This window comes from Haemaphysalis longicornis, unplaced genomic scaffold (assembly GCF_048455015.1).
Source record: "Haemaphysalis longicornis isolate Haplotype H1 unplaced genomic scaffold, Haemaphysalis longicornis Haplotype H1 scaffold_2, whole genome shotgun sequence".
In the NCBI taxonomy this organism is placed as follows: Eukaryota; Metazoa; Arthropoda; class Arachnida; order Ixodida; family Ixodidae; genus Haemaphysalis; species Haemaphysalis longicornis.
In genome coordinates, this window is record NW_027526295.1 from 27,393,809 (window position 1) to 27,417,546 (window position 23,738).

A 23,738-nucleotide genomic window follows, 5' to 3' on the forward strand; every position below is an offset into this window, starting at 1 on the left:
TACGTGATGTGACTCGTCAAGAATACGTGGAAGAGCCTCAAGAGATTGTCATCCTTGATAACTCTTCGAGACCCGAGTGAAAAACCGTTTCATGCTATCCGTCTTAACGGTGATTTTGGCGATGGTGTGCCAGTCACAACCGTTCTACTCGATGAGCATACCGAGAACCCTAATAACCTAAACTCAGGGAATGGGGTGTCCCTCGCTCGTTCGGGGCACAAGGTTAATCTCTGACAGTGGGACCTCCCCCTCTTACTAGGTCTGTACAATAGGAGCTCTGACTTGCTCGAGGAGAGGCGAAGCCCCGTCCCAGCGAGGAAAGCCTCTGTGCGATCCTGAAGTGCTTCCTCTACCCTTCCCTCGCAGCTTCCGACGTGCCATATGGCAATGTTGTCGGCGCAGAGAGTGTGGTTGATGCCCTTGACCTCCCAGAGTCTCTGAGACAATTTACACATGACAATGTTAAACAGGAGCGGAGATACCACCGAACCCGGCGGTGACCCCCTGGTTCCAAGCTCGATGGGCTCTGACTTGAGGTCTTTCGTGGCCTTTCTGTGTCTCAGAAACGAGCTGATAAACCCGTGGAAGTTCTAGCCAAGGCCCAGCTGCGAGATGGAATTGAGTATGTGGGCATGCGAGACGGTATCGCAGGCTTTCTCTAGATGTAAACCTAGGATGACTCTAACGTCCCTTGTGTTCCTATCGATGATCTGATACCTGATCAGCTTCACGGCGTCCTGAGTCGAAAGGGACGGTCGAAAGCCAATGATGTTATACGGAAAGACACCGCGGTCTTCGATGTGCTTGATGATGCGGTTGTTAATAATGTGTTCCGCCACTTTGCCTATGCGCGATGTGAGCGAGATCTGTCTGAGGTTAGTCATGTCTGGAGGGCGCCCTGGCTTCGGGAACAGGACGACCGACGGTAGCTTCCATGACTCCGGAACCGCGCCTGGTTACCAGGTCCGATTTATCTCCTCCGTAAGGAATGTAATCGACTCGTCATCCAAGTCTGACCGATCGTTTTATTGGTCTCTACTACCTTCCCCACTTAGCGCAGTTGATCAAAACTTCCGGCTGTTTCGCGCTAAACAGAACACGACGATGCAACAGCACGAAGCGCGGTGCATGCGCGTTTGAAAGAATTTCGAATAGGTGCTCGATGCGTCTAGATTCCCCACTGGTCCCCGTTTAGCCAGTGCATCAAGTTTCCCCTGCGCTTTGCACCCATAACGAATGAGGTTCCTGCGGGAAAGTGTGACCCAAAATCCAATACGTGATAAAGTTATGAAGTTTTTTTGATGAACTAAAGAGTTCATTTTTTGCTGATTGATCGCAGCCTTCAACACTTCGCTCATCTTGAAAACGTGAGCCCCATAATAATATCGTAATAACTCAGCACGGCACACTTTCATTACTTGTCAATTTAGATTACAAAAACTTACCCGGTATAGACAGCATTCGCTACGCATTCCTTGTTATAGACACAGACTACTTCTCACAGTACGTCTACGTTATGTAGCAGAAGTCATTGACCTTAGCACAAGTACCTGAAGGTTTCGGACAAGATAAAATATCTCCGGTATCAAAAAAATGTAGCCGGTCTAATATTGCATTACAGTCACAGACAACTGTCTGAATACTATCTGCATGCGCGAAGGTCCTTCAGCATGTGACCTTTGAACACCTGTTAATGTTTTCTTGAAGATACAATTTTACTGATTCTCGCAACACTATTTTGAAAGGAGTTGTCTTCTACGACGCGGTTACTAAAAGGGTGCTTGAGCTTACAGCTATATTAGATAACCAAAGCCAAGTTGACTATATTTTTTCATTTTCAAAATGCCAGTTTTTACGTTCTGAGCCACTAAAAGCTAGTAATCAAGCTTAAATCAATCTTCAAAATGCTGAATCTTAAAACAGGATGCTAGGCTATCTTCGTCCCGAAGCCAGGTCGTAAACATCAAGGCCATACGATCTCGACCCCAGCCTGTTCAATCAGGCATATCTGAAAATTAGTTCTGATTTTCTAGATAACGAAACCGTGAGAAAAAATTTGTGGTATAGCTTATTTTTTGAGAAGTCATAATAAGTGCCCTTTTTATTCCCCAGCCGTCGGATTTCCGACCCACGGACCTTTTCCAGACTGGAAAACAAGGTGAAGGACGAGATAAAAAATTCCCAGCTGTACTACTACGCCATCCTCGACGCAGTTGTTGAGTATTATAAATCTCCACCGCACTTCACTCAAACTTTCTTTTACATTGCGGTGAGTCTGTTTTGTTGAATTTTTTGTAACAATCATGAAAATATTATATTTTTCTCCCCAACTCGTTGCCACCTTTATGCGAGACAAGCAAACGTTTTATTTAGGCTCTAGAGGCCTCTCACGGTGGGCGTGGTGACCGGGGTATCGGTAACCTAGCAGCCCTCGCCGTTACCCCGTTGGATAATCAGGTCGGAGCTGCTCAGCGACTCAGCCTCGAGCCCACCGTGTGATAAGAGGGACATGGGTTGTGAGGGTAGTCCCAAAGCAGATGTTCGAGTGTTTCTGCTTCTTCACAGGCAATACAATCCCGGAGGGGTAGACGGCAGGATGAATACGGTGAAGGCGGTAGCCACAAGGGAGGTATCGGTTTGCAACATCGCTGTTCTTCGGCGTCCGGTAAATCCAAGTGCGTAGAAGAAAGCCGGTGGTGTGAGAGGCAGCACTGTACCTTAAAGAGAAGTTATGCTATTTTTTTAGCAGCGAAGAAATGACCCCGTATGTATTACTTCGATAGTATGTGTCGAAGACGCAAAGCATTTACGTTCGACTTGAATATTTCTTCTCTAACCCAGGAAAACTATACCTAGCAATAGCGTAAGCAAACGTTTCTAAACGTATCGCTGCTGCAAGCCTTACTGTGGCATGCATTCGGCCGCCCAAAACGGTACTTCGAGCATAGGAAGGATAACAACCCTCTATACTGCAACTTAACGAATGGTCTGTCGCATGACAATTTTGGTGGGATAGAAAAACTAAAAGAGGCAGCTATCAGCACTTCGCATTTCGCAGTGTCTATGTTGGAACAGTATATGAGCTGTTCTGGGGGCAGATTGTGTCCTGCGCAGTACACAGCTGTGACGTTAGAAGTGCCGGACGGGCCGGGTGGGCTGGGAATGGCTCGGCTTACCTGGGCTGTCCTGGCTGGCTGGCTGGCTGGCTGTCCTGGCTCATAACCCAGCCAAAAATTGACGTGAAGCGTCTCGATTACCTTCTATTTTATCATGGCATAGAGGAGTACTAAGACTGCATAGGCATGTATGAAGCCCATAAAATTCTTTACCATTGGCTTTCGGCATATTGCGCCTGTTTGAGGAAGAATCTCTATTTCGGAATGTATTGCGCACTATTAAAGGATCCTCGATTTATTTGACCGTTGGATCGATATAGGCAATTGATTTTCGGTGATGAACCTAATCAATCACATTCACAAAAGTATTAGGAATTTCAACTTAACATTTCGGCACGCCGCTGGTCTTTCATAAAAGGAGTCGTGTATGCAGGACGAGTCTGATGCCTCACTCTTAACTGCGGTCAGACGCGCAAGAGGAATTCACTGATGATTACGCTGTTGAAGAGACAGTTGCCTCCTTGCATCCTCCGTCCTGAAAGAAAACTCCCTTAATTCCGCTAGCACGAATAAGGAACGACAGAAATTTATGCTTAGAGCTGCTCGAGGACGATGCTGCTTGGTGACTGAGGCTTTGGTAGAACATCCTGTTTTATGGTACATGCGCGGTGAGACGGCAGATAACGACTCCAGTTTTGAAAACTTCTCCAGCCTGCTCCTTTGGAAGCAACAAGAGCATTAAGATTCCAAGGCCTCGGCACTCTGCGGCCTTTCTACCGTGACGCGACGTGTGAAGCAACGTATAGCTAGCTACCTTAAGCAGTTGCTGCGTAATCTATCAAGTTTTAATGCCCACAAAACAAAGTATCGCCTAAGGTTATGGTCGAGCAATATTACTGCTTGCGTGGTTTTTATATTTTGTGCAACGTAAAGGGCTAGTACAAATAACTGAAGGGGTGAACATATTGCATTAAACTCTTCCATGTGGCATATTCCATGAAACGTTTCTAGAATTTGAAGACATTCTTCAGTACTTATATTTCTGGTTTCAGCAGTTGGTGATTGCGTCACCATGCAGTAAAGAGCTATTTCGTGTTTTTTCCTTAAGCCAGGAGTTCAGTGTTACGTCACCCAAAGGGTGGCCCTTCCATTTCGTGGAATTCGCATAATGTTGTAGCCTTTACGCCATCTGAATGTTCCCGCAGCGGTAACTCAGCTGGCTACCAAGATATCGACGCGTCGCAGTGTTAATTGCTCCAGGTGACGGAAATCCTTGCAATGATCTCGTGTTCGCGTTGCGTAACACCATCGTCAGTGTTAATCAACGAAGCACACGTTATTGCTGTACGCCTGACTCTGTTAGGTCCTACACGCAGTATCTTCGTGTCCTAGACTATGCGTTGTAACGACACCATGCCCAAAGGCAACATCTTCAAGAACTGGAGAGTACTGTTGTGTACGTTAGCTTGAATTCGGTCGGATATTTCGGGAGTTAAGAGGTCCGATAAACTAACCACGTTATTTCGCACTTGGTACCTTCGTGAAGTGCAGCCTCAGTTAGTTGGCGCTGAGCGGTCAAAGGAAGGGGCTGAGGCACAGGAGATACCCGTGAATATGGGCAGCAGAAAGTGCCCAGCCCAAGCATGGCAAATTATCAGTGGCCAGTGTGTCCGAGCGCGGCAATACCTCGGCCGCCGTTATTGGCTGGTGTTTGAGAAAAGTGACAAGTCAACAACTGTCCAAGCTTGGGCAATTGTTGACTTATATTGAAATATTGTCATCATAATTCGTATGAGTCGACCCCATGCACTTCTAACGCAAATTTCTGGGCAGTGCTTATGGCCAATGTCTCTTCTATGAGTTGCCTCGCGGCGCTATTCCTGCTTAATACATGCTATTATAAAGAAAAGTATTTATTGTGCACGAATTAAATGTTTTGTACAATGAAATGTACAAAAGAAAAATCAAGACGCAACGCACAATAAATACCGTGCATCAAATAAGGAAGCACTTCACGTTACCTCCAAAAACAATTGAGCACCATACCGCAGCAGATCTCCGTACTTAGTTTTTATTATTCCCTTCAAAATTACCAGTAACCTGACTTACCGGTGGCAAGAATATGACATAAGTTTGTTCAGAACAAACACGAAAGCAAAACACAAACACAATAGTACACAAACAATGAAAAAGCTCATGAAGCCCGAACCGATCCATGATTCGTTTACCTGTTTGAGAACAAAACAGTGTCATTCATGTAAATGAAAACAAGATCTATTTCTTCGGTAGTTCGTCGATCTGCCAAGGTCATAATATGTAGTTCAACAGCACTGTTGTAGAATCGTCCAGCTTGGGAGACGTCTTCACTCTGCTGCCTCTGCCACTTGTCCAGGGGAAACACCTTTACGTTGTAGAGCCTGTAATAAGTAAAAAACGCCTTCACTACAATGGCAAATGCACGCGGCTTACTAAATACACCACCTATCCCATCCTTAACGCATGCACATGCGAAAGTATTCCGCTTAAACGTTTAGCTTGTTAACACTCGTTTTTAGACATGAAGCGTAATGCACTTACTACTATTTATTTTTCAATACCATTCTTTACCATAGCAATTACGTGACTCGTTGTTCAGAAAAAAGTACGAAATTGTGCTGAAAATGTGCTTTACACTATGGCAGTCGCGCAAGGTAATATAAAAACACGCCAGCGGTAGCGTGAATGTTTGTTGAACAGTGACACAAACAATCAATAGCAGCAGACAGAAATGTAGTGCCGTCAAGGTTTTATTAGCGCAAGTTTGGTTTTCCAACAACACGGGATCGGAGACTACAAAGCAAAGCACTACACACTGGGTCAGAAGCGCTCGAACGTTCACAGGTTTTTTTCGCAAGACATCTTTGCCGGCCTGCGGGTAGATGAGGAGCCGTGTGACCTTTTAATCCGTTGTATTTTTAAGGGGTAACCAAATAAAGCGACAATTTCGAGTGACGCTACGCACCTAACTGATAGGGTATTAAACTGGTTATGGTGTAGCTGTCACTGTCGGTCACTTCTGTCTCGTTCGACGCGCCAGAAGCGAACGCGCCCGCCGCAGAAGCCAAGAGGCAGTGTAATCACGTTGTCGCTCGGCAATACCTCAATGTAGCTCACGAAAATAACGGAACAAAAGTTCATTGATAGCTAACGTTTAACGAGGCCAGCTTAATACATCCGTAACTCTCACACTGCACACGAGTCTTGCTTCAACGCATGCTTTACGTCGTGAGTCTGCATTGGAAGCACGGCCGCTTGTTCAGAAAACACAAAGCCGGAAAGAGAGATAGTCTAGAACTGGCGTTCCACAAATGGAAGCACATGTGTGTGACCGCTTAATTCTTCGCGAGCACCAACGCTAAGCAGCACTCAAGCTCGCCCACCGTCATAAACGACTGCTTAAGTTGAGGCTGGAAGGAGCGAGAGCTCTCGCGAGCACAATGAAATGGTAACTCACGTTTTCAGCAGCCGGCCGCCGTAGGCAAACGGCGTTATTCCACCAGGCAGATACACAGTCCCAAACAGGAGTACAACGGCGGTTTCGATTCGGAAGAGAGAGGCGGCCGTCCCAGCAATGCGTCCCTTCACCTTCCCAGCGGTGAGGGGAAAAACGCGCAGGGCACTGGCAAGTAGTCCTCCGGGCACCATTGCGTTGGGCAAACAAAGACCCATTTCTACACAACGTGTAACGCTACCTCGACGGCTATTTTGAATACGTTACACTTAAGTTGGCCTATCATTTGTGTTGTGACATGGTGCTGTGTCGCTTTGGGAAGGTTTTTTTACGGGTTGTTGCCTGTTCACCGCTCTAACCGTCGGGTTTGCACACGCCATGCACACGGCAGTCGTTTGGCCATGAAGCGCTTTTATCGGCCTGCTAAAGCGTGGCCTCTGATGAGCTTTGCGTGTGACGCTCTCTCCAGTTGGATCTTGCTTGGCGCTCAATCAATTTTCATCCGAGTTACCGGTGGATGGGGGATAGCTCGGAAGCCAATGGGTACCCATGGGGCATTTCGAGCTTTCCTAAAAATAGTTTTTCCTCATTCACACAATGAAACCGTGCAGCTTTCGACATCGTGCCTTTCAGCATTGTTCATTACTTGTACGGTGCAACATTCGGCTTTTGAAGTTGTTCATCCGCTATGGCAGGGAAGTAGTTGTTCACGGTAGGACTTGGAAAGCCATGAGAATGGCGCAGAAAGGAAGACACAGCGCAGCAAGACAACAGAGGAGCGCAACTGATCTATTCAAGCGCTAACGACCTGAAATATAAGACGATGTTGGAGCATGCACCGAACATACAAAAGCATCATCCATGGCCTTTCAAGTATGAGACCAACAAGCCCGCCAACAAATTTTACGGTAGGACTGTCCTGTCAGTTTTCGCTCGATAAAAATAAATGCATTTCGACATCCCTTCACACCTCGTATTTTTGCGGCAACGTTAATGTCCTCTGTTGCCAGGCGTAGACACCGCTGTCCGGTCGTTGGGCTGTAGTAATTGCAACTTTTCTTGCATTGATTTGCGTTTATCAGCAACCTTCAATTCCACTACGCGTTGACCCTTGTTCTTCATTATTGATACTCACCGGTTCCACTCATTATACCTGTAATCTTTATTCTTGACGGTTGATAATCATTTTGAGAGATTACCTGAAGTTTGGATTGTTGCTTGGGTCGCCGAGAGTTTCCTAACCGAAATCTCGGTTCAAAATCTCTTGAAGTTTTTTTTAATATGGGGAGTTACGATGATAGGTACCCGTTTTTTAACAGCTTTCGTTCACAAACCGCTGGACTATTGCTACTGACATCGTTAGTAAGGGTCGCAATTTTCAATCTAGCCCATTGAATATAATGCACACGGCAGCACTTCTTGGGATTTTGTTCTGCGAAGAAAAGCCAAATTTATCGCATGAGAGAAGGGCTGGTCGAGTATTTTCCGCCTATGCGATTGTATGCAAATGAACGAAACGCGTTAGCCTGCGCCCACAAGAAAGATTTTTATTGCAAGAAACCATGGGCAACCAGCTTGTTTTCGCTATACCAAGGTATATATTCTACAAAGCGTGACCTTCGTAGAAGATATTCGCAATCAGTTCAGACCTTCCTGCTGAATAATTTTTTTAGTGTCGCTCATTTATTTTTGCAACAGCAAGCATCTCGGTCGTCGAACCTGTCGCTATCCGCAGTTTTGTTAGGTTTCGTGAGAAATGAAATGCTTAGTCAAGAAAATCTTATTTCGGGTGTATGTTTGAAAGCGGTTAATTTGATGGGCGCGCTGAAAGTGCCGACCTTGCGGTTCAAAAATGCATTACAACGCAAGGAACGGATGGCCCGGTGGCGGCATGTGTGGGTGCTCCAAGTGCGCGTCGAGGAAATCCTGCGGTTGGCAAGGCAGGTGCCAACGACGCTACGGTGTCCCATAGTGATGCGTCAGGGCGCTTCCAATTGTGTTTTGCGTACTTTTGCCCAATTGCAAATCTCGTGTGTGTTTTCTTATTAGACCACGTGTACATCGCACCCTTTCGAAATATGCGAGCATTGCGGAGCATGATGTTGGTGCATATTTGGCGCACAGTAATGGAACCCCGAATTGGCTGGGTATACGTATGTGGCCGTTGATGGCCTACTGCAACAAAGCTTGGCTTTTTCTTAAGAGCGGGTTTATATTCCTTTCCGCGATTTTCAAGACTGTCTTACTTGTTTTCCAGAGAATATACCATACCCTTCGAAAGAATGCTACCGGCAGCTTCGGTATTTTTGCAGGACTTGGCCCAACTGCAATTAGTAAGAGCCTAATGAACCTGCGTGGCACCCTCTCGTGAGTATGTGTTTGGTTTTTTCTAATTAGGCAAAAGCATATGTGACAAAGAGCATAATTACGTAGTGGTTGCTTCATCACCGACGACAGGGTTCTGCACAAAAAACTCAGACCTTTCACCCCTGAACCCGTTCCCTTCACCTGAGAAGTGGGAGATACAACTGTCCAGCTGTCGACCTGAGGACCAGCTCGTGCTTGAAATTAGGGCTACGGCAGCCTGGACAGCAACTGGGCTCTTGAACTGAGGAACCACTCATATTATTGCGTAATAAAGTTGTCTCTGACAAAGAGTGCGAAATCAAAGTTATTTGGTTTGTGCTGTAGTGCTGTTTTTGGCATAGCGTGCAACTAGCTATTTCCGAAAATGCGCAAAAAGCAATCAGGAGGTTTTGCAAAAAAAAAAAGATTTGGAAAAAAAGTAGCGGAAATGGTTGTGCAAGGCTGGAGAAACAACAGATTTTGTGGCCCCTTTCCCTTCGAGTGAAACCCAGCTGTTGCACCTTACATTGATTTGCGAACTTGCCCCCTAAAGGTATTTATGACTGCCAGCCCCAGATAGTTTTTTTTCCGTGGGCTTTCACATTTTTTCCAAAGTGGAACGCGTTAGTGCGCGCTTGAACCCGCGGCAACCAGCTTGGCGAACTTGGCGTCTGTGCTCCCCACTTCAGGCGCGAATGCACGTGAACTAGGGCGGAGAACAGCACGCAAGAAATCACACCACGAAGGCTGGATATTTCTGCGTTGTATTTTTTGAAGACATAGTTTTTCTTCGACTACTTAAACGCAGAAAGTTTGGTCTGTTTCTCCGTGACTCGATTCAGCCACCCGGCCAAAGTGAAACAAAAGCTGCTTTATAGGCTTATCAACCCACAGCCAAATCTAAACGTCTATGTCCGGTGTCAATGTTCATACTTGTCAACATTGTTGAACAAGGCATTACGCAAATATAATGGCGAAAAATCAATACATTGGTGATATTTGCAGTGTTCCTTTAATTAAGAATTCATGGATGCTTGGTTTTTGCAATAGCAAGTGAAATACATCAACGGGAGAAAGCCGCCACCTGCTGCTGCCCGCGCTACTATAGCTCCTGGCGACATTGAAGGAATAAAACGGCAAGCGCAACGACAGGTTCGACTACATAGGCTCCACGTTCCGCTTGGCATGCTCGGGGAGTAGGGCAACGTGGTTCTACAAACGTTGTAGTAAGGTGATTTGATTCACGCGCGTGCCCACCGTAATGCAGCGCTGGCATCGAGGTACCCGACTTGGAGCAGTAGAATGCGGTAAATTTAAGTTGAGTTGAGCAAACCTGCAGCGTGTTCACCTTGGGAGGAACGAGACGGGAGAGGAACAGCATGGGGTGAGCGGGAAAGAGAAGGGAGTCATTTACTTGGCAGGGGCGCCAGCCGACTGTCGTCTTTCGTGGACCTTTGCCACGAAAAGAGCAGATACGTGGCCAGTTTTTCTGGCAACGCTGGGCGGCAGAACGAAAAAGTAAGCAGCTCTGCTGTGAAAACAAATGCTATAGCCGGTGCCCCGATTATGTCTTACTGTTGGGTGGCAACGCATTCAGTACCTACATTTTAGAGGTCTCATATCCAAACTTACCGACGCACACACCGGGCCCGGCCTTTTAAATCTCGGATGAGGCCTTTTTTATCGCGAGGGGACTGTGTCACGATGCTTCAGTATTATCTTCAGTGAGGGCCATTTTACTTAGCCGCATCTCGACAGCAATATCGACGTTGTGACGCGTTAGAGGTACACTCCAACGAGAAGTACTGACACATGAACTACTGACACGAAATTTCGAAGTTCGGATAACAATGTAAAAAACTTCCTTTGTATAGGACGATACCCCTCGGGAGCTGAAACCATAACTGTTCAGTAGAATATATTTTGAAACAATTCGTAGTCGTAGTGCCCAACCACCAAGCCGCCGGGTGGGGTCTTTTAAAGACGATAGCCAGCAGAGGCATGGTGGTCTATCACTACGGTGAAATCGCGAACATATAAGTACGGTCGAAATTTTCCGAGAGCTCACACCAGCGAAAGGTGATCGCGTTCCGTGATGGAATAGTTCCGTTCTGCCGGTGGCAAGAGGCGGCTCGCGAAAGCAATCACCCGCTCGTGGCCACAGTGGACTTGGGCGAGCACAGCACCCATGCCATGGCCATTGGCGTCAGTGCGCACCTGCGTGGGAGCAGAAGGGTCGAAGTGGTCGAAGATTGGTGAGCTGGTAAGAGTGTCGACGAGGCGAGAAAATGCTGCGGCTTGCTCAGTGCCCCAAGCAAATGGAGTATCGTTCTTGAGAAGTTCGGTAAGGTGTTTGGCGATTTCGGCGAAATTTCGAACGAAGTGGCGGAAATAAGAGCACAAACCGACAAAATTGCGCACATCTGTTGCTGAGCGTCGAACGGGAAATTTTCGCACAGCGTCAATCTTGTCGGGGTCAGGTTGCATTCCTTTAGCATCGACCAGGTGGCCGAGGATGGTGATTTGCCGTCGTCCAAACTTGCATTTGGAAGAGTTAAGTAGAAGTCCGGCTCGGCGAAAAACGGCCAGAACGTCCGACAGGCGCTGGAGGTGGTTCCATAACGTTGGAGAAAAGACGATAACGTCATCAAGATAGCAAAGGCACGTCGACCATTTAAAGGCGTGGAGGAGAGAGTCCATCATTCGCTCGAACGTAGCTGGGGCATTACAAAGTCCGAATGGCATTTAATTGAATTGGTAGAGTCATACCGGTGTGATAAAAGCCGTCCTTTCACGGTCCTTGTCATCGAGAGTGACCTGCCAGTAGCCGGAGCTGTGATCAATGGAAGAAAAGTGCGCGGCACCATGAAGGCAATCGAGCGCATCGTCAATTCTTGGAAGGGGATAGACGTCCTTTTTTGTGATTTTGTTAAGGTGCCGGTAGTCCACACAGAATCAACAGGTTCCATCTTTCTTTTTAACCAGGACAACCTGTGACGCCCAAGGACTTGAGGATGGCTCAATGATGTCTGTATTAAGCAGTTTGTCCACCTCTTTTTGGATAACAAGCCGCTCAGCGTGGGACACACAATAGGGCCGTTTGTGCACAGGGCTGGCATTTCCGGTGTTAATACGATGACGGACGATGGATGTCTGGCTCAAAGGACGACCACCGAAATCGAAGATGTCACTGTATGACTCCAAAATGCAACGCAGTTCTTGAGCTTGCGTTGACGTTAGATTAGCTGCAATCATCTTCGAAAGTTCGGCATGCTCCCGTGGAGGAGTCGGGCGTCGTGTTTCAACATCAATTGGAGGTTCGCGAAAGGTTGCTGCGGAAACCTCGTAATCACAAACCGGCGCCAACGTGGCGAGTGTCATACCGTGTGGAAGAACCTGCGGACAGAAGCTGAAATTCAGGACGGGCAACGTGACTTCATTGTTGGTAACACTCACTACGGCATGAGGTAGGCTCACGCTGTGCGCAAGCAGCACATCAATGATTGGTGACACTACGTAATCACCGTCGAAAACTTGGGAGCCGCACGACAGGGGAACATAAGATATTGCTCTCGGTGCCAAGCGAATGTGCTTTTTGGAGGAAAGCCTCCCGTCCGGCGCGTCGTCAGGAGCAGGTAAAAGCGCCACCTCGAGGCGAAGGACGCCGGTAGAACAGTCAATGAGGGCGGCGTGCTCAGATAAAAAGTCAAGACCAAGGATGAGGTCATCAGAGCAACGTCAAAGCACCGTGAACAAAACAGTCGTTTGATAACCAGCTACAGTCACACGAGCAGAGCACATTCCGATCAAAACAGGTGTCCCTCCATCAGCGACTCTAACGAGATGTGATGTTGGTGGCGTCATAAGTTTGCGTAAACGGCGGCGAAGATGAGTACTCATAAAAGATAAGTGCGCTCTTGTATCGATGAGGGCACTGACAGGAACGCCGTCAACTTCAACGTCCAGTAAATTGTTCCGGGTAGCCGAGGTCAAGGCAGGATTTTCGGGCGGGGTCGGGATTGCAGCGTCACCTGCGGGAGCTGCATTACCTAGTTTTCCGAAAGAGGTCGAGCGTATTCGGACATTGGGGATGGGCGACGAGGCTCTGGGGAGCGGGACTAGCGGCCTTGGGGCGACGGCGAACGGTTGAATCTGGTGGTGGGACTGCTAAAGTTGGTCGGGTTCAGCTCAGGACGGGAAGAGAAGCAGTTCTGCCGGTCATCGGAGTAGCCAAACGGTGGTCCAGGACTATAGTCGGAGTAACTGTTGCGGAAGAACGATACCCGGCGGTTGCGGCAGTGCCGATCAATGTGGCCAACTCAGGAGTAATGGAAATAAATTGGTTTATCGTCCGCGGTACGCCACTCAGCAGGGGTTACGGCGTGGGTAGCGTAGAATAGGACGTTCGTTGTGGGGACTGGGCGGCCTGAACCATATCCAAACGGACAGCTAATCGAGTAAACATGGTGAAGGCCCATGTTGGCTATTTGGTCGCGGACAATGGCCTGGATAACGGCAACGGTGTGGAGGTCGTTCCGATCGGGCATGTATGGCACCGCAGCAGTAGGGGTCATAGCCTCCAGTTCTCGGCGCACGATTTTGGTGATATCCGACGACGATGGAACGGGATCTTGTAGGCGGAGAAGAGGGGCTTGCAGGTTGCCGTCTTCACTCGAAGAGATCGCTGCTGTGTGTAGAAGTCGTGTGAAGGTGTGGGCTATACGGCGTCCTTTGGCTTCCTCGACTCGCCGACATTCCTTAATGATGGAATCTACAGTGGCACAGTCTTTGCATATAAGAAGGTGGAATGCGTCGTCCGCAATGCCCTTCAATATGTGACCCACTTTGTCGGCCTCCGGAATTGTGCTGTCAGCCTTCGAGCACAGGGCCAAGACGTCCTGGATGTATGCGGCGTACGATTCAGTCGACGTCTGGGCGCGCGATGCCACCTCCTTGCGGGCAGCAACCTGGCGACCAAGAGGCTCTCCGCAGACTTCTCGCAGCTTCATTTTGAAAACTTTCCAGCTGGTCAACTCCGTCTCGTCAGTCTAAAACCACTTGCGTGCAGGACTCTCCTCTTTCAGATAAAAGATGACATTCGCGAGCATGATGGTGGGATCCCACCGGTTGAGAGCGCTAACACGCTCGAAGAGGCTGAGCCAGTCGTCCACATCACTGTCGTCCGTCCCGGTGAATATGCCAGGCTCTCGGGGATGAGACGCGATGACGAGGGGGATCGTCGACGCGGTCGCTCCATCACCAGGCATTGTTACGCGAGTGACGGAGCGTCCACTACGAAGCTCCGTGGTGGGTGGAGTACGCCCGGGCGAGCGGTACGGGATGAGGGGGTGATACCAACTCTGCAACCTCCACCACAATGTTAGGTTGAGAATGAGGCGTATTCGCGATATTCACACAATCTGGAATGCTTGCAAGCAGCAGCGCATAAACGAACAGTTCGCAAGCTGGCCGATCGACCTCCTCGTCTTTCTCGAACCGAGCGCCGTCCAGTGTCTGTCGTCGTCTTCGTCGTTTCCCTGTATTTAGAGCGTCACGTAACAATATATTCCTTGCAGACGCAAAAAAATGGAGATTATATTTCCAAACATCTAATATTTGTATTAGGAAAGCCGAATTCGCCTTTGCCAAGAAACGTGTGCTAGATGTACAGTGGGTAACGCGGCTGTCTATAACAGCGATTTTTAATTCAATGGGCTCTAGCTGGAAGGTTCTGACGGATAATCTTCGACGCAGTTTGTAGGGCCTAATTGGTCGGTGTAGACTTCAGGATGGCGCACTAATCTTCTCTTAATTATTTGAAGCCAACACCGGAGAAGGCCAGGAGCACAAAAAAGCCGTGTTATCGATGAGCGCTTTACGGACTGTATACAGGTCGTACTAGATAGAATTTGTAGAATCCTTTTGAGATAACAGCTGCATCGCTATCGACCGCCATCAACCTGCTGCAGCCAGCTAACCTAATCAACTTGATGGCCTCCGGCCAATCTCCCTTTGCTGGCATCATCATCATCAGGGATCGCGCTTCACGAGCGCACGCATTGCTTCTTTTTCTTCTCCTTACCGCTCGATGTTCCATTAAAGACAGACCTCCATGGTCGCTTCTCTCCCCCCTTGACGGTCGAGTCTCGTCCTTGGGGGTCGACGGATCCCACAACTTGGTGCCGAAACCCGGGACTCGTGTCTGCCAGGCCGACACCGACAAGCAGGACCGACAGCCTTTCTTCGACGGCTTCTGCTTGAGAGAACGGCGGACCTACCTTCAAGAACCAAGGATGACTTCGATCGAGCGGAAGCTGCTGCGACGAACCGCCTTTCGGGACAAGCTTTCAGCCGCCTTGTCCGAGATAGAAGACGGCCTCCGAAGTGGCACCCTGACCACGGTGATGGACGCAGCAGTATCCTTGGAGAGGATCGAGGCCATGTATCGACCAATCCTGAAGCTGGACGAGGACATTTTGAAGGACATCACGGACGAAATGGTCGCCGAAGAGACTTCCAACACGACTGTCTACAACGACAAGGTAGTGAAGATAAGAGCGGAGCTTCAACACAGATCTCGATGCCAACAGGCTGGTGAGTCTCTCGTTTCGCCATCTTTAACGACACCGCCGCCTAGCGAAACCGCAACCACTAGAACGAAGCTTCCGACAATAGAACTAACGAAGTTTGATGGAGACCGTCAAAACTGGATCAGATTTTGGAGTTTATTCGAGTCCGCTGTACATAACAACACAGAACTGCGGGCAACGGAGAAATTTTATTACTGGACCAGCCGTCTGACCAGCTCGGCCGCTGCCAGTTTCTGGACTGCCCATGACCGAACAGTGCTACAATGACGCGATAGAAATACTTCAGAACCGGTTCGGTGACCAAACTCGTATTGCCCGAGACCACCTGCGGGCTCTCATTGACATACCACCTGTTTCCTCATCAACTGGCGCCACGGAACTACGAAAGCTATACGACGACGTGCAGATACACTGTAGAAGCTTGACTGCACTTGGTACGAGCCCAGAGACATATTGTGCCATGCTACGTGAGATACTTCTTCGGGCACTCCCGCGAGACATGGTCCTCAGACACCACCGGCATTCGAAAGCGTTGCCTACTGCTTCAACGTCAACCGGAACAGACCACAAGAAACAGCTCGGCGATTTAATTAACTTCTTTGGTGTCGAGCTTGAATGTCTGGAAGCAGTTATACTGAGCGGGCCTCCGAGAACGAAGTTTAAGGTGAATGATGAACCAAGGAAACAGCGTCAAACAGCAACGTTCAAACATCGACATTCTGTGGCAGCCCTGTATGCCGAAGCTAACGAGACGCGACAGTGCCTCTTCTGTTCCGGCCTGCACGATACGGGATCTTGCTCGGATAAGAAAACCACTATGGACAAAGGAAATCTCTCCTCGCAGAACACGGACGTTGTTTCCGCTGCCCGACGCATGGACACATCGCTCGACAGTGTAAAAGGAAGATTGTCTGCCCATATTGCAAACGACGGCACGTTCCCTCAATGTGCAACGAACACCTAGAAGAGCCAAAAACATGTATTTTGCCGGCGCAAGTTACGAACTTGCTGTTCGCTCCAACCAGGCATGTAACAATTCCGAAGGTGAGCTAGGTGACAATTCCGAAGAGCAGAGCGAAGAACTGGTCCCTTGGCCAAGAACGATGATCAGAACGTTTCCCTAGGAAGCGGTACCTCAGACGAGAGCTTATCAAAGAAAACGGAAAGCCAGCCACTGATGCATTCGGCGTCGTGGGAGGGAACCTCAGGGATCTCTTCTAGGAGCAACTCACCCTATGCACCCACAGCAAATAACCGAGGAAACAAGTCCACAGACCTCTAAAATTAAGATATGTACCTCGGATTCGGCGGCGAATAACCCATTGGGCTCTCTGCTACAAACCGACTCCAGCCCTCGGAACCGGAGACGAATCCGCGGGCTTCCCACGACTGCGCTTCCGACTACTGCTAAATTTTGGATAACCGAGGACTACGGTATCCACGGCTTGAAAGGACCACGTTTCCCCAAGACTGCTTCTTCAGGGAGCCGCGTCCACATCGACATTTTCTACGGTGCCAATACAAGGGCCATTCGTCTCGTACTGGACCCCGACAAGAGTGTGCGAAAACGACACCACTTTGTATCGTGCCGTCGGGTACGCCAGACTACGCACAGACTGCGCAGGGACTTGCATCATGGTTGCCCTTTCAACGTCACTACCCTTTATAAGCATGCTCGCTCCACGTCGTTGGGGGCCGGGAAGATGTAGAATCCTTTTGAGATCACAGCTGCATCGCCATCGACCGCCATCAACCTGCTGCAGCCAGCTAACTTAATCGACTTGATGGCCTCCGGCCAATCTCCCTTTGCTGGCATCATCATCATCAGGGATCGCGCTTCACGAGCGCACGCATTGCTTCTTTTTGTTCTCCTTACCGCTCGACGTTCCATTAAAGACAGACCTCCATGGTCGCTTCTCTCCCCACTTGACGGTCGAGTTTCGTCCTTGGAGGTCGACGGATCCCACAGAATTTACTGAATTGCTAAAATAATACAAAGCTACTGATTCTAAGCTTTTATTATCGTTTACCTAGGCGAATATTCGATAGAACTGACTGGTTAGATTCTTCGTGCGAAAGAAGTGCACAGAATGTTCGTGCCAGCTAGAAGAATACAGACACATGAAATGTATGTCGTCATCCCGCGGGACGGCGCGCACCCATTTTTACGTGAGGCAAGGAATATCGTGAACATATCGCGTCACATTTTCGCTCTCAACGTTTGGGTGCTTTCGTATACACCGCATCTGACTGTAGCTCCGTTTTTCAACTGCGCGTACATCCTCGCATCAGCCCTGCCGCGTTGTGTTATATCATGCCGGTCAACATCCGGCCTCGGTTAATTCAAGGCAGAAGCTGCGTGGTCGTAATTTTAATTAGGTGAAAAAGGACATGGAAAGCCCTTAATACCTGCTGTCGCACTATGGTAATCCAGGGAGCACTATAAAAAAGGTAGAAAATTTAACGCGTATATTTTGAAGAAACCCTTAGAAACGGGCGTCACCCGCCAAAGAAGCACAAATTTAATTTTTCAAGCCCGGTCTTCATTTTCATCGTGCACGGTAAATCCCCCGTTGGAATACCAGTTGTCTTTACATATTGCAGATGCCTTGTGCCGTTCGCAACCAATCAAAGCCTCTAACTGCACCGCACTCGATGTATTGACACCGCTGTGTTATTTTTCAGCCTTAGAAATGATATTTTTAACGCGTGCCTCATCGGTCTGAGCCACAGTTCGTTCCCCAACTTCAACCTGCCACCAGATGATATAAACTTGGCATCAGCTTCAGTAAAATCAACTGACTGCGTCATTTGGCCTACGACGCTGCCCTCTCCGAAAAGCGCCTCTGGACTTACTTACAACTACAGCATCGTAAGCTTGCCGCATGCGGTATGGGCCGCGCAAAATGTGTCTTTTGTTTCACAGCAGTGTATAAAGTTGAGAACACAAACCCAGTGTTGTTATACTGCAAAGGCGGACACAATATTTTATTTCTGGCGAAAAAAGATGAAAAATGTACTCTCAAATAACGAGTACAATTTTTCGGGAACTGCGCTCTCATTCCCCTCCGTTGTACTTAGCCCACTGATAGTTGGTGGAAATGTTGCTGTGTAAGCATTCATGGATATATTCAAATGCCAGGGTTTTCTGCAGTTGGCAAGGCGCCGTTCGAAAAGGCGCAGATTGAGCTACGACCGTGTTGAGGGAGCTTTTGTCAAACCACCGTTACAACTTAGCAAAGAAAGGACGTCGCAGCCGCCTTCACGTCAGTGTTGCAGAAAAATCATTTTGCATCGTGTAGACACGCAAAGTGACCTTAGTGCGAGTTTTTGGTTCATGTTCGCGAAAAATCGTCACAGCGCGAGCAAAATGGGACGGCGGAATAGAAGCACGCAGGACACAAACGCCGTTAAGGCATCAGCACCCGTTTGTGTTGTTCGTGTTTGCATTCCTCCGTCCAGTTTTTCTGGCACTGTTACGATTTTTAAGAGACACACGATGGTCCGAGAATGAGAACAACGTATATCTGAGTGGGGAAGTTAAGCTTTCTCTTAAAGCGCTTTATAAAACTGCCGACTTCAAGATCGTTAAAAGCATCCGAAACCCGTGAATCTCCGTATTTATTAACTTCACTAAAGCTTGGAAGCGATGAAGCGATCAAAAATGAAGCGATCAAAAATTTGTTGCGCATTTTCAAGACAGATTTGCTGCGGACAAATTTATTCAGATTGGGCCGTTTCCATTCACCCATCCCAGGTCATAAGAAGCACCGTCGTGCCATTTTTAAAACCATTTCATACTGGAATCTTGCGCGCTAATTCATAACTGTTAAAACTCGTATAAAACAATTTTATAAGAACGAAAGCGCTGCTTCAAGCTTTAGAGCGAGTCATAAATAGGCGATGCCTAATTGGTTTCATAATTAGTGTATTTTCTTCTAGTCCTGAGTTTCCATCAAGTATAAAAGGTTCAAATAAAATGCAATAAGGAACGAGCGATTTCTCGAATAGGCTTCACGGGCTTTCGGAAACTTTATCGCGTCACTGTTTGCAAATGTTTGGGTATTTTTGGCGAGTGGAAAAGACGAAACATGTAATTTTGTGTAGTCTGCTAAAACCTGCCAATTTGATAAATTGTGGCACACATTACGTTAAGTATTTGTTTTCGATAGGTTTTATTGCGCATAATATATGACAAATACTTTTCTTACGTAACTAGTAATCCTAAAGAAGAGAGCTCCGTACGTTATGCAGTCTGGACATTTGAAAAAGCATGCGGCTTTTTGCAGGGCACCTGCAGTAATTTTTCAAGCAATGCACTGAATACCCGCCAAAGTCGTAACATAAAGTAAAATTTTTGAGAAAGGCGAAGGATCCTGTGCGGTATAGCACGTTTTAGTTGTTTGCCTTTTCTTAGCAAAAACGACAGAAGCAAAGCCTAGAACTTAAGGTTAAATGCGTAGCTCAAAAATACAGCTGGTATGAAACTGACTTTAATAAAAGCGGCCTAAGTGCTGCTGAAGGAGAAAGTACCTGAAGAAGAAAGTCTATGGCAGCTGCATCGTGCCTGTACTCACGTACGGGGAGGAACTTGGAGGATCACTAAGAGGATTCAACTTAAATTGAGGACGACTCGGCGAGCAATGGAACGGAAGATGATAGCTGTAACGTTAAGAAACAAGAAAAGAGCAGAGTGGGTCAGGGATCAAACGCGGGTTAAAGACATAGTGGTAATTAAGAAGAAGAAATGGACGTGGGCAGGGCATGTAATGCGAAGGCAAGATAACCGTTGGTGATTAAGGGCAACAGAGTCGATCCCTAGAGAAAGCAAAGTGGCAGGGGGTGGCAGAAAGTTAGATGGGCAGATGAGATCGAGAAGGTTGCGGGGATAAAGTGGTCGTAGTTAGCGCAGGACCGGGATAATTGCAGATTAATGGTAGAGACCTTTGCCCTGCACTGGGCGTAGATAGACTGGTGATATATGATGATGATGTAAGTGCTGCGGACACTGTGGAATAAGTCTTCATCTGCGTGTCGCATTATCAATAAAAAAAAATTGCCGGACGGTTTTCGTCAACTAAAAGGAAAATCACGGTTAGGAAAAACGTTCCCAAGATTTTTATCGTCCGTACCTACGCCGACACAGTAACCCTGTTTTGGAGAGGAAATCGGCATAAACCAAGTGCGCATTACAAGACGGACCTATAGCCAGGCCTGCACATATCTATAGGAACGCTGCGCTGGTTCTATGCTCGACTCTGCTGTTTATACAGAGAACATTGACACGGAAGTCTCTAGCGATCACTAACGCGCTCTTATACCGGAACATTGACTCGGCAGTCTCCAATGTTACCAGCCACTAACGAGCTCTGACTTGTTTGTAGAAAAAGCTACAGTAATACGTAAGCACCAGTAAACAGCTACCTGTTTAGGAGAGTTTTTGAATTTTGAAAACCGTGTAGTATATATAAACCATTCGTTGCGATAATATTCAAACATAGAAACGAACAGAAACAAAAGGGAGCAAAAAGATAGCGAATAGGATTATCAGAAATGGTTTTTATGGACGATACAGCAGCGGAAGTCTCTACTGAGCCGTGCCAGAAATATGGGGTGTGGAAATTGCCTGTAATCGTTTCAGCGGTTGTAGTCACGATTTTGCGCATGCATTTAAAACGCACAAGTAATTCTAGTACAGAGTGTAGTACTACAACTGTGTCTCTCCTCTAACAGGAGGCCGCCTTGACCTTTCTGAGGGACTTCAATGAATCTTACCCAGAGCGTAATTTTTCACGTGCCATTTCGGTCACGCTGAAGGCGCGCTGGTACACCCCGAACAGCACCAATGTGAACTTCTTTTCCCCCTGCGTCAACACCAGCATCTACAAGGACGTTTTCCCCACTGATGTGAGTGCTGCACAAATATGCGCGTTGTAAATCAAGTGACCGCCGTACCGCCCTAATTTCCTATCTTCTTCACGACACTGCTGATGACCTACCCATCTACCCATTCGGTTGGAACTTGACGATCGCGTGGCACAGATAAAAAGTGGCACTCTAGGACAGCACTTCTGACATATGCGCAGTCTTGCGTGCTTACGGGGCTTCGCTATGAAAACATTCGTATGTAGACACAAATAACATCGTGACCCCTGCTCGGCGAACCGGAATTTCCGTCTCTGTTTCTCCCCATTCCGCTATTTGCGGGTTTTTTCTCGACTTTGATTTCTTCATCCGTGTATCACAACTGTATCACAAACGAAGAAAAAAAAGAGAAAACCTTACTGGGCTCTACAAAGCAACTCTAAATAGCCGAATAGCACTGGCAATAAGGACTCCATCTTTGATGTGTGTTCTTACGGAACCTCTCGTGCCATATATTGCTATTCTGCGAATATATTTGTATCATATATTAAGCCCGCTTTTGTCCACTGCAGTAAGAAGGCCACTCTCAAAGATCTGCAGCCACGCTTATCGAGTGGCTGAAGGCCGATAGTGTGAGTGTAATCGTTGAGAGGTTTTTAGCAAATGTACTCATCTAGGGTTGCTAAATCCGTATCTGGTGAGGAAATGCTGTTTGTGTCCCAGGGAGCGTCATCTGGCATGGTTGAACCAAAAGTCGCTAGATCAGGTTTCAGAGTATCGGCACTCTTTCCTCTCACTGCTGGATGCCGCCGACAGTGGCCATTGCTGGAAACGCGTGACGAGACATTTGTTTACCACGGAATACCCATAGGCGCTAAAATGTTGGTGCCCCCGTGTTGTCGCATGCGCGCGTTCTTCGATAAATGATAATTTTCGGGGCGCAGTTCGGCTGTATGAGACGCTGAGAGTGCGTTCTTAAGCGCCAGACAGAGTAGCGATGCCGTACTGCTCTGCATTGGTCTGTTCCAATCGGCAGGAAAGTAAAACGCCTGCTTTGCTTCCCGCTGGGAAAGAACGACAGTGGCCTAGCGTAACCTACAACCACTATAAGAAATGTCTGATAGTCTTCTACAACAGTGCATCAGGCTTTCGCTCGCAGGATATCCCGGCCATCTTCAAGTCTCTGTTGCTGAAGCCTTGTTAAGGAACCTAAAATCTGTAGACCATCCCTGTGTCGCTGATTTTGGTCAAAATACGAAAAAATGGTAGTGATGCCATACCTACACACTGTCCCACAATTTGAAACGTATTGCGAAACGTATAGATGTGCCAGTTGTATTTTCAGCCCCTGAGAAGTTGGATAGGCTTTGTAAGATAAATAAGGGTGATCGGCAGATATCTAATAATTGTAAAAAGAAACACGAAACTCCGTTCGTTGAATGTATAGATAGTGTTGTCTACCAGATTCCCCTCTTTTGTCGTAAACAGTATGTTGATCAAACCGGTCGTTGTCTAAATGATCGCCTTCGTGAGCACAATCGCAATGTAAACAACAAAAATGAACAAGATGGACTACTAGTTATGCACTGTAACGCATGTACAGATTGCAGACCATTCCTTGATAAATGTTTTATTATTGGTGAGAGTAAGAACAAGTGTACACGTGAAATCACTGAGGCGGAAAAGATAACCAGGTTAGGAAGCTCCTGTGTAAGTTCTACTTCTCTTGTCTGAAAAAGAGATTGCCTACTTGGGTTCGCGCTGAGGTGTGCATGTCTGTGACGTCACGGGATTCTTGCCTATATATGTGTGATATCGTTTTCAATAAAGGTGTTGGAAGTTAGCGCCGTGTATGTCTACTTGTCTGTGCCTCTCGTCTTCTGCGGTATACATGTTTGAAAGTTATGTACCAGCAAGCCCAAATTTCTACGCTACTGAAATGACCAGAGGTTCGGCGCCGGTAAGAACTATTGATACTTCTTGTAAGGTGAGAAGAGCTTTACCTAGAAATTTTCGCAATGTGGTTTTAACACTTCTCCCGAGACGTTCACACCATCCGCCGGGGTCAAAAACACCTGAATCCGTTTTTCAGACAGGGCGTTTTGTGTTCGTAATTTCAAGAAATCCATCAGGTTAGTCAGAACAAAACAGAAGGTATTCTTCACGGGATCCCAAACTATTCCTAGAACCTATACCGCGGATTCTTGAAGGACAATTATTTCTCTGTTCGCCACCCTTTGTTCTTGCTGCATAAACTTGGTCCGAGTTTGTCGTTTACTTCCTCAGTGTCATTCCTGCCGTCTCCATAATTTCTTCCACTTCAATGCAAAC

The 23,738-nt window shown here is 47.5% G+C and overlaps 1 protein-coding gene across 1 annotated transcript in view; it reads left to right on the forward strand.

Moving 5' to 3' along the window:
- The window catches only part of LOC144167030 (uncharacterized), a 105,417-nt gene that overhangs the window by 46,854 nt on the left and 34,825 nt on the right, over nt 1–23,738 (forward strand). The window contains exons 5-6 of the mRNA XM_077696426.1: nt 2,113–2,269; nt 8,864–8,973. Of these exons, the coding sequence (XP_077552552.1) occupies nt 2,113–2,269; nt 8,864–8,973 (267 nt within the window). The remainder of the gene's footprint in view (nt 1–2,112; nt 2,270–8,863; nt 8,974–23,738) is intronic.